The sequence below is a fragment of the Abrus precatorius genome, unplaced genomic scaffold, assembly GCF_003935025.1.
Source record: "Abrus precatorius isolate BTA unplaced genomic scaffold, Abrus_2018 Scaffold2, whole genome shotgun sequence".
Taxonomy (NCBI): domain Eukaryota; kingdom Viridiplantae; phylum Streptophyta; class Magnoliopsida; order Fabales; family Fabaceae; genus Abrus; species Abrus precatorius.
Window position 1 is genome coordinate 18,166,940 of NW_020874362.1, and position 11,829 is coordinate 18,178,768.

The 11,829-nt window shown below is 35.3% G+C and overlaps 1 protein-coding gene across 9 annotated transcripts in view; it reads left to right on the top strand.

The window, feature by feature from the left end:
- Nucleotides 1-5,205, top strand: part of LOC113857555 (transcription factor GTE6-like) — a 29,766-nt gene extending 24,561 nt beyond the window's left edge. For 7 of the 9 annotated variants that reach the window (XM_027489574.1, XM_027489569.1, XM_027489571.1 and 4 more), the window contains 2 exons: nt 4,375-4,525; nt 4,686-4,853. In XM_027489574.1, the coding sequence (XP_027345375.1) occupies nt 4,375-4,525; nt 4,686-4,853 (319 nt within the window). Of the gene's footprint in view, nt 1-4,374; nt 4,526-4,685; nt 4,891-4,920 lie in introns of those variants that run through there. The other 2 variants (XM_027489568.1, XM_027489576.1) reach the window with 1 other exon arrangement.
- Nucleotides 5,206-11,829: the final 6,624 nt, after the last annotated feature.

Consider the following 11,829-nt stretch of genomic DNA (forward strand, 5'->3'; position numbering starts at 1 on the left):
TCCAGCCCCTGCCATACCCTCTCATATTCCTGTGCCTACATTGGAATACCAGGACTATCTCCGATACAAAGCCGCCATACAATCAGATCTACCTACCAACCCCCAACCTGCTCCACCAGTTGCCTCTATAGCACGAATAGGTACTCCTGTTACCTGCATTTCCCAGTCTCCATCCCTTGGGCCTTGGGTTCTTGACTCTAGCGCCTCTGATCACATGTCTGATAATGTTTTCCTTTTCTCACACCTCACTCATCTCGATTCTCTTCTTCCTGTCACTTTAGCTAATGGTTCTCAAACCAACGTCTCTAGCATTAATAATACTACCCCTATCCCAGGTCTCTTCTTAGAGTTAGTATTATTTGTTCCAAATTGCCCTTTCGATCTCATTTCTGTCAGTAAACTTACTCGGTCGTCCAATTATTCAGTTCTTTTCACTAATAACTCTGTTCTTGTGCAGGATCGGACTACCGGACAGACGATTGGAGTAGGATATGAATCTCGAGGATTGTATTATCTTACTGCACCGGCTCCGATTGCTTGTTCAACTATCGAATCCCCTGCTCTTTTTCATCAACGATTGGGTCATCCGAACCTTCAAAAACTGCAGATCATGGTTCCACACTTACCTAAAGCATCCACCATAGACTGCGAGTCCTGTCAGTTAGGCAAACATATTCGAGCTTCTTTTCCGAGTCGTGTTAATAACAGAACTGTGTCTCCTTTTTATTTAGTCCATTCGGATATTTAGGGTCCGAGTCGTATTACTTCTTCTTTAGGATATCAATATTTTGTCACTTTTATAGACGATTTTTCTCGTTGCACTTGGTTATTTCACCGATGTTTTCTCTGCTTTTCGTTCTTTTGCTTCTGAAATACAAACCAAATTTAATAGTAAAATTAAAATCTTACGAACTGACAATGCTCGCAAATGCTTGTCTACTGCTTTTCAATCTTTCTTGTCTGACTAGGGTATTTTGCATCAGTCCTCCTGTGCCCATATACCACAACAAAATGGTGTTGTTGAACGAAAAAATCGTCACTTAGTTGAAACAGCCTGCACTCTCCTCATCCACTACAAAGTACCACTCCGTTTCTGGAGAGATGCTGTCCTTACTGCTTGTTTTTTAATCAACCGCATGCCATCTTCTGTCCTCAACAATCAGGTACCTCGTTCTATTTTGTTTCCTATACAACCTCTTTACTCTCTTCCTCCTCGGATTTTTGGGTGTACCTGCTTTGTCCATGACCTTTCTTCAGGACGTGACAAACTCACTGCCAAATCACTAAAATGTCTCTTCTTGGGATACTCTCATCTTCAGAAAGGTTATCGATGCTATTCTCCCGACCTTCGCCGTTACCTAGTCTCTGCCTATGTCAGTTTCTTCGAAAGTTGTCTCTTCTTCTCCGCCTCCTCTGACACTACCTCTCCTTTAGACATCGTTTCGTCAGGTACTACTTCTTTTCCTTCACCTATTCCTGCCCTTATACTCTCTCCTCCTCCACTTCTCACCTACCATAGAAGGCCTCACCAAATTCCTGAACAACTGCAATTGGAGCACATTCCTCCCGATTCATCTACTACTCCAACCGCCTCTCTGCCTCCGACTCTTGCACAGGAACTCCCTATTGCTTTGTGCAAAGGTGTTAGGTCTTCTCGTAATCCTAATCCTATTTATGCTTGTCATTTGAATTATAATCGTATATCTCCTTTCTACTCTGGTTTTGTGTCCTCCTTGGATTCTGTGTCTATCCCACAGACTACAGCTGAGGCATTGTCTGATCTTGGCTGGCAAAATGCAATGAGAGATGAGATAGCTACCTTATACTCCACTGGTACATGGGACCTTGTTCCTCTCTCCCAGGCAAGACCACCGTTGGCTGTCGTTGGATTTATGCTGTTAAGGTTGGCCCTGATGGAACTATTGACCACTTAAAGGCCAGATTAGTAGCTAAAGGCTACACCCAGATCTTTGGACTCGACTATGGCGATACCTTTTCACCAGTAGCCAAGATTGCCTCTGTCCGTCTCTTCTTCGCTCTTGCTGCCATACATCAATGGCCCCTACATCAGCTCGACATAAAAAATGCCTTTCTCCACGGTGAATTACAGGAAGAAGTTTATATGGACCAGCCCCCTGGCTTTACTACCCCTGGCCCCTCTCCCTTAATTTGTCGTCTCCGGCGCTCCTTGTATGGTTTAAAACAATCCCCACGTGCTTAGTTTAGCCGCTTTAGTACTGTTTTACAACAGTTTGACATGACTCGATGTGAGGTTGATCATTCTGTTTTCTTTCTCCACTCTTTCGCACATACGTGTATCTATTTGGTGGTATATGTGGATGATATTGTTATCATCGGCATTGATCGTATGGGCATCCAGCGCCTTAAACATCACTTGTCCGTACATTTTCAGACCAAAGATCTCAGTCCTCTCAAATATTTTCTTGGCATTGAAGTTGCCCAATCCAGCCATGGGATTTCTCTCAATCAGCGCAAATACGCCCTTGATATTCTTACTGAAACTGGCATGCTTGACTGATGTCCGACTGATTCCCCTATGGAGCCCAATATCAAGCTCCTTCCGGGTCAGGGGGAGCCTTTGAAAGATCCAGAAAGGTATCGACGCTTGGTTGGTAAACTCAACTATCTCACCATCACAAGACCAGACATGACCTTTGCCGTAAGTGTAGTCAGTCAGTTCTTAAACGCTCCCTATACCAGCCGTTGGGATGCTGTTGTTCGCATTCTCAGGTACATCAAACATGCACCAGGCAAAGGGCTACTTTATCAGAATAAGGGAAATTCTGCTATTGTTGGCTACTCTGATGCTGATTGGGCTGGATCACCATCAGATAGACGGTCTACTTCGGGATACTGTATTTTTATTGAGGGGAACTTAATCTCATGGAAAAGCAAGAAGCAGCACATTATTGCTAGATCCAGCGCAGAAGCAGAATATCGTGCTATGGCTGTGACCACGTGTGAACTTACCTGGCTAAAACAATTACTTCTACAACTTAAAGTAGGAGAGGTCGATAAGATGAAGTTAATTTGTGACAATCAGGCAGCACTACACATAACATCTAATCCGATTTTTCATGAACGAACCAAGCACGTAGAAATTGATTGCCATTTTATTAGAGAAAAGATTCTCGTAGGAGAAATCAAGACAAGCTCTGTTGGCTCTAATGATCAGTTGGCAGACTTGTTTACAAAATCCTTAAGGAGGCCTCAAGTGGAATATATTTGTAACAAGCTTGGTACATATGATTTGTATGCCCCAGCTTGAGGGGAAGTGTTGATATGTAAATGTAGTAATTAGGCATGATTGTTGATATGTAAATATAGTAATTAGGCATGATGTGTAATTATAGTAATTAGGCCAGTAAAATAGCGTAATTACAGCAGGATATCAAAATTACCTTTATTAAGGTAATAATATGTAATTAATATAGATTCTCTTGTATATGTATAAATTCAGACCATTGGGTCATATGCAATACACAGAAAACACATTAAGGTTTCAGACTTGATAACATAAATAAGGAAAGAGAGAAAATAGGGAAGGAAATCAGAATATTTTACAACAGTTATGATAAAATGACTTATTGTTTTTGTATTTGTTGTAGGATGAAACTTCTTGCGTAATTCACGTGTCAAACAAGATAATATCTTCTCTTTCTTTTTAATACATTTGAGATTGAGAGTCCTATCAATTTGCATCATAAAATATATCAAGGGATCTCTAGGAATAATTTGTTTGTGTGAAGAAAAAGGACACACTCGAATTGTAGGATATTTTGATGCAGATTTGTTAAATGTAACAAGCTTGGTGCAAATGATTTGTACGTTTCAGCTTAAAGAGGAGCTTTTAGATTACTATAAATTGGGTAATAGGTAATCTTGTAAGGTAACTATGTAATTAGCATGATTTTAGATAATTGTAGATCATGTATTTATTTTATCATATTATTCTCCAATGTGTATTCAAACATAAATTCATCTTATGCCTTCTCATTTCTCTCGCTTTCAACTTCCTTTAACTATGTTTAACTATATCAATAAAATAGGAGGGCGAGGAAGCAGGCGAAGAACATGATGATGAAGATGACAATAATTAATGAAAAAAGAGAGAATAATTAATAGTTAAATATCGTTAATAGAAAAGAACTTATTTGATTGACGTTTAAAAGTTAGAGTTAAAATGAAAGAACAAAGAGTTAAAATAACTTATTTCTCAAATAACTTAGTCCTTCATATCATCCCTAACCTTTGCATTGCCATTGCCTTATCTGTTACAACTAATTTTTTCCCTTTTGTGAAATAACTTTACATAGTCCCTTCACAGAGCTAATTTGAGAAAGGTGGTTGCAGAAAAATGTCAACTGAAGAAAAGAGAAAACTTGGAGAAGCTCTCACCCGATTGTCTCCTGAATATCTAAGCAAAGCATTACAAATTGTTGCTCAAAACAATCCAGGCTTCCAAGCAACTGCAGAAGAGGTGGATCTTGACATGGACGCTCAGGTCATTATGTATATATTTTGTTTATAAAGTAACTAAAAAGAAAGCGGACAAATACAGAGAAAGAGGATTGTTTGTTTTTGTTTGATTGAATCACAGTTGTTTGTCGCAAGTTGATGTAATAGGCATGTGTGTTAATGAGTATATTTTATTCCTTGAGCAGAGTGAAGCTACCTTGTGGAGGTTAAGATATTTTGTTAAGGAGGCTTTAGTAGTCCAGGGCAAGAAGAATTCAGGAAGCATAGGTAGCAATGAAAACCAGAACAACAAACGAAAAAGAGAATTATATGATGCTATTGCAAAAACAAAGAAGAGCAAGAAGCCTACTTGAAGTTCAGTTGTTGATAATATGCTGTTTTTAGATCGTCAAGAGTGACTGCTCATACTGAAGAAGTAAATTCAAGAAACAAATATATGAACTCGAAGGTTTCTTGGAAAATGGCCAAAGTTGTGTTGCTCACATTAGTCTCTCATGCTAACCACAGCCTTTTCATGTGGCTCCTTTCAGCCAAAGAAATCCTTGAGATGTAACCCAGTTTTGAAGGTTTTTTTTTTTTTTTGGTTCTCCGAGACCCTCTTTGGTGGTGGTTTGCCAGTTATAGAGGGATCCATCTACTCTCATTTTCAGTGGTTAAATAGAATAGTAAGTTTTGTAGTTTCTCAGATTATGCTAATTTGTTTGGTTTTAATATTTTTTGATATTGTTTGGTTTTAATTTTTTATTTGTAACCAATGGCTATGTCCTGGGAATTATGTATGTTATCTTTAAATAATTTTTTTCTATGTTTGGAACCATGGTGAATATGTTGAAAACCTGTTCACCTCCTGTGTCAAACTCAAAATTCAACGCAGATAAACACATTTAGTTTTTGACAGGGTGATGTTAACGCGTCTTTTGCATAGTAGTTTCCGTTTGAAGTTAGGATTCTCTCGACATGTGTATTCGTTAGAATTCTTTCCATGTTTGTTTTAGAATTTGTTACACTAGAATCTGATAGTTAATACATCAAACAATCTTAATATTACTGAGCAGTATGTCACAGATTTTGTACAAGTAATCTACCTTTCGTTTTTATATGCTGCACAGCAGGAAACGTTCGACATAATTTTGCTACATTCGATTCAAGGCTGGCTGTAGGCGAGATAATTTGGTGGGTTTAATTTATCCACTGTAGTTAATAAATATGCTAACTATATCTATCAAGTTTGGGCATATTTTTTTTATAGCTATCTAAAAAATCTTGTCTATATTTTGTTCAGACTTCATAATATATATATATATATATATATATATACAGGGAAAGAATTTTTTTTTATCAGTGTAAGTTTAAAAATTTTTACACTTAATTTAAACCTTTCATTTAACTTACATTTAATGGCCAGTAAAGTAATAAATTATAATCCATTAGATGTAAGTTAAATGAAAAGCTTAAATTGAGTGTAAGAGTTCTTAAACTTACATTGGTGTAAAAAGATCAGGTCCTGTATATAGATGAGGTTAAGGATAAATTACATTACACTTGTGTAAATTATGCTAAATTTTACACTATTTAATTACTTTCATAGGATATTGTGTGTGTGAGAACTTCTCGAGGTGTATCTAAGGATTTCACAATAGGAATAAGATTATATCAAGACTTTGCTTTGAGTCATTATTTGTTTGATCTAGTCTTAGATGTATAGATTATCCATAAATGCATGCTTTTTATGGACGATATAGTGTTATAGTTTGAGAAATGAAAAAAATTATTGTTAAACTTGAGTTATGGAAGGAGAGTTTAAAATCCAAGTGTTTTCACTTAAGTATAAGTAAAACAAAATATATGTACTATAAGTTTAGTATAAAATATATTAAAAATTAAGCGTTAGAGGTTAAAATTGGAGATGTTATTATTGGAGTAATACCTATAATGACAAAAATGATTGAAAACGTTTAAGGTGGTTTGGTAATGAGTAAAGAAGATCTTTGGAAGTAGTAATAAGAAGAGGGGATTATATGACTTATAGTCTAGTAAAAAAAGGTTGAATGAGAGTCAAAATAACCTTAGACAAAGTTATTGAAAGAGATCTATTGATTAATGAGATTTCTAAAAATTTGTTTTTTTGATCGAGTTCAATGACATTATATAATCCATATAGTGGACCTCAGCTAATGGGATAAAACTTGTTTATTGTTGTTGTTGTAATTGTTAGATTAAAAATTTCAATTATAAAAATTGTGCTTGTATGAAATCTCCTAAATTTGGATAAATAAAATTTGTAATGATAATTTTTGATGATTAAAATGTCCCATTTTACTATATTTTTAGTATAGTTTTTGTTGATAAATAAGTAGTAAAGTGTTAAATAAACTTGAAAAAATCATAAAAATTGCATCAATATTCATAATTGTGTAAATAGTTGAGAATTTTAGATTTTATTCTAATTTTGAACAATTTAACTTGAAAAGATTTAATTCCTGTGCAGAAGAAGAAATTCATGAAGAGTAAGTGAGTAGCAACTCTAGGTAGTGAAAGTGAACACTCTAGTAGCAGAAAATATGATAGAACTTTGCGTATGTTCACTCCAAGCATTCAGAGTAGCTATGCCCAAGGCTAATTTTCCTAGGAACCTTGCGTGTTGACACCCTATCCGCTAAGAGTAGCCACACGCAGAAGTGCGTTAACACTCTAACCATTCACAGTGAACACGTGCAAGGCAAAAGCTCAAAAAACACATGCGTGTTAACACTCTAACCACTTAGAGTATCCATGCAAAAGTAACAGAATTTTGAAAATCACTTCTAAGTGTCGACTTTGAACGATTTGAGTTCCTAATTTAGTTATAGAAGCTTCTAGAAGACATTTCATGTTATAATCTTCAAAGATTAATGTGTGGAAGTGGAAAAGGCGGGAAAAATACTATAAATAGAAGTTGAAAGTTTAGATTTGAAACTTTTGTCCATTTTTTGTTATTTTTTACTTTGTAATTGTTTTAACTTCCAAGGGAAGTCAGAGAGAGAGAGAGATTGGGAGCGACTTTCAAACTTCGTTGCTAGAGGAATCAAGGTAAAGATTGGGTCTTGAAATATGTTCTTCTGCTTATTGTCTTCTTCTTCTCTTGTTTCTCCTTCTTCCATTATAATGTTATTATAAACCTTTTTGGTTAGGGATCTATAGATCCAGATTTGATATTGTGGTGTAGTTTTGGATCTGGACCTTAAGATTTTAATTGAAATGAGTATGTGATTTTGTTCTTAATGCAATTGTGAACTAATCCTTCATTCAATTGAACTTAGAGGAGTTTTCATCAATGAAAATTGAGTTTATTTCTCAGATCTGAATCATGTGCTTAGGTTATTGAGATCTTAGGAATAAGTATCATAATTTAGTAATCCTATAATTTTCAGAACTTAATGCAATATTTGATTGAATTTCACTTAAAAAATTAGAAAGATTTAATTAGATATTAGGATCAATGAGGTAAGGAATTGTCCTTTAATTAAAGAAGTGAAATTGATTATCAATTAATTAGAATCGTTAAGAGTCCAGAACATTATTACATTGTAATTGAAAATCTCGTGAAGTGATTCCTAACTATTTTCCATAAAGCCTTTTTAATACAAATTTTGTATTCTGTTTTTACAGTACAATTGTTTGTTTTTATCCTTTACTTTTACATGTTTACAAATCTTCTAAATGAATTGTGTGGCTCAAATAATTGTTGAATTGTGAATTGGTAATTGAAAATAAGATCCTTGTGGACGATACTTTAGACTCGTATCAATTTCCAAATTTTATTACTTGCTACAACTACTTAGTATACTTGCAAGTTAGGAATTTTATGCAAAGAATACTGCTGTAAGTTAAATCCAATTTGCGTGTATCAAGGAACGCATGCTGATAAGTCTGTAATTAGGTCCTCTTTTACAGTCCATATATTCATATTTGATCTTTATTTTATTTGGGTTTTACACTAATTTATATATTAATTGTCCAGTTTGGTATAAAGAGACCGCAAGTGGATTTTAGGTGCATTCTGGATCTAAATTGATAAAAGATTAGAGCTTTGCAGCAGTCAGCACGCCCAGACCCATTCAATAAGCACGGGAGTACTTTGAGCCCATGCACGGTCGTGCTTAAGGCCTTGTACGGCCGTGCTCATTTGTGGGAAGCCCAACTATGAAGAGTTTTTAGGGTTTTCAAATTCTATTAAAGGAAAGACTTGAGGCACCATTGGGGACACCGTTTTTACATCTTAGCTTTGGCTTTAGAATACTTCTCATCTCATCTCTCTTGCACGGGATCCTTGGCACATGCTTGGCGAAACTTGGAGCTTCAAGCGATCGTACTTGAAGACCAGGAACACATCTTATACTCTAGTTTGCTATTTCTTTTGATTATGACTTTGTTTATGATTATTTTAGTTCTTTTCTTTAGTATGAGTAACTAAGTCCATAGCTAGGGCTATGAGAACTATTGTTCATGAATTTATGGAATTTTGATGCTTGAATCTAAATTTGATTTCCATTTTGTGATTAAATTTTATCCTATTGCGCTTCTTTCTTAATCCTAATTAATTATATCATCAGACAACTGTACCTCGGTTAATTACTAGATCTATATGGTAAAACGAGACAAAGAATTATGTGGACCAAACCAATCTTTCTCTTCTAATCGTTATTAAATTAACAAATTCATAGATTCCTTAAGCTTTCATAAATTGATGTCTTGCATGACCATAATTTAGAGAAAAGAATATTAATATTACATGACCATTGGATATTAATAGTATTCGTATGAATGATTGGTAATCACAAGGAAATCGGGTTGAGTTAAACCAAAAAATAACATAAAGGATTGAATGAGAAAACCCATATGCCTTAGGTTCCTCTTTGATAAGTTTAACCAAGACGTGTATTGTATTCTTTGCTCTTAGTTTTTGATGAATCCATATTTTGACTCATATTTTAGTGTAATTCTAACCCATTTGATAAGGAAAACATGTAAGAAACAACAAAAAAACTAGAAAAATAGAATGATTGAAGGTTTTCTTTTATTATGTAGTTAGCTTAACATTTGTGAAATTTATGCTTGTTTTTGTAGGAATAATCTGAGCAAGGTTCATGAAAATGGAATATCAATGGAATGGAAGAGGAAAAATGTCAGTTCTGGACTCCAAAACATAAGAACAATGGAATGCAGGCTGGGCGTGATCACTATTGTCAATGAAAGTGATCACTTCAGAGCTCAAGGAAGAAGTGAAGCCTGGGCGTAACCACTTTTATTAGCGAAAGTGAGCATTCTAGAGAAGGCAAAATTTCAGAGTATTCTGCGTAACCACTTTTATCATTGAAAGTGGATGTTATAGAGAGCCCTCAACTTGACAAGTTGTGTGTGACCACTTTTACTCATAAAAGTGATTACGCACAACATCTTGACCTCCTGTGTTGCTACTCTTAGTAGCGAAAGTGATAGTTCCAGTTTTCAGAAACCACATAAGCGTCTGCGTGGCCACTCTTATTAGCAAGAGTGACAACGCACGGAATCGAGATTTCTATAAATACATGTTGTAAGCTCAGAACTCGAGGTCTTTGGTTCATTTTCCATTTTTTCTGTTAGATTCTCGTTGGGAGAGAGTGAGTGAGAGGAGTGGGGTCGAACCTCGAAGCTTCAAGAAGAGGGATTGGATTGGAGCTCGTGGCTATGGCTTTTCTGAGTTTTTTCTCTTCTTCTGCTTCTTTCTCTTTCCCTGTCACAATGTCTGTGTAATTCTCCATAGTTAGGAGTTTATGGAACTCAAATTGATATATTGATTTGATTCTTGCTTCTGAATTTTGAGTTTTTGGATTAATTGAGTTGTCAATTCTGCACCTTACGTAATCTTTGAATGAGAATTCATTTAATTAATCAAAGAGGAACATTTGCCAATGGGAATTGGATTGGATTCTCTGATCTGAATTAACAACCAGAATTAGGGGTTTCTTAGGGATAAGTACACTTAATTCTGCAATCCTACGATTCTAAGTCTTAATGCAACATGAAATTGAACTTCACCTAAGGGATTAGGGGGGATTAGTGGATTGTTAGGGTCAATGAGTTAAGGGATTAACCTTTGACTAGTTATATGTGAAACTGATTGTCAATTAACTAATTGCTTGAATATTCAGAAGTATAATTGAATTAATATTGACATTCTTGTGAAGTAAATTCCTAACTATTCTTCATTCCCATCTCATTCCATCACATCTTTCTTATTCTGTTGTTACTGCAAGTTTAATTCTTTGTATTGTTCTGGTTCATTGCTTTCCTATGTTACATACTTTCCAAATTCGTATGGCTCAAATGATGATTGTTATGTGAATTGGTAATTGAATTCCTAATTCCCTGTGGAGACGATATCCTGATCTTAAATTTACTTATTACTTGCTGCAATTCTTAGTGCACTTGCTAGTGTTTAGAGAATTTTAACAAGTTTTTGGCGCCGTTGCCGGGGAATTTGAGTTTCAATGTCATTAGTAACAGAAAAATTGCTAGATTGAGTTTTTGTTTTCTTAATTTTTCTCTATAGTTAGTATTATATTCAAGTACTCTGTTCTGATTTTTAAAGATAAGTGTAGGATATAGTAGATAATTTCTGCATGATTCTGCAATTCTGCATAATTCTGTAGTTGTTAGACTTGAATTTTATATGCTTTTGTTGATATTTTTCTACATAATCTTTGTGCGTGTATATCTTACTATTGAATTTTAGTTTAACTTGTTAGTTTTGATTTGTATATGCGAGAGAAAAACAAAAATAAAGCCACTTTGGTATTTGATCTAGACATAGACCAAACTCTAAGGAGGTTAAGAAGTGAAGCAAGATTTAAGCAAATTCAAAGAGAGAAACACGAAAGTTCTACACCTTCACCTCAACCCAGTCAGATTCCAAGACAACTAAAGATAGGAGAACAACCAAGACTGAGAACATTAGGGGGCTATGTAGTTCCTAATTTACAAGGATTCAGTTCTTCTATTTTGAGACCTATAATTCAGGCAAACCACTTTGAGATAAAAACTACACTTCTAAATCTGGTACAACAAGACCAATTTGCTGTACACCATTCAGAAGATCCAAATCTGCACATCTCCAATTTCTTTCAACTTTGTGACACAATCAGAATCAATGGGGTAAGTGAGGATGCAATCAGACTTAGATTATTCCCATTCTCATTGAGGGATAAAGCCAAGTGCTGGCTTCAAGACCAGCTATAAGGGAGTATATCAACATGGACTGATTTGGTGAACAAGTTTCTAATAAAGTAATTCCCCCCTTCAATAGCTGCA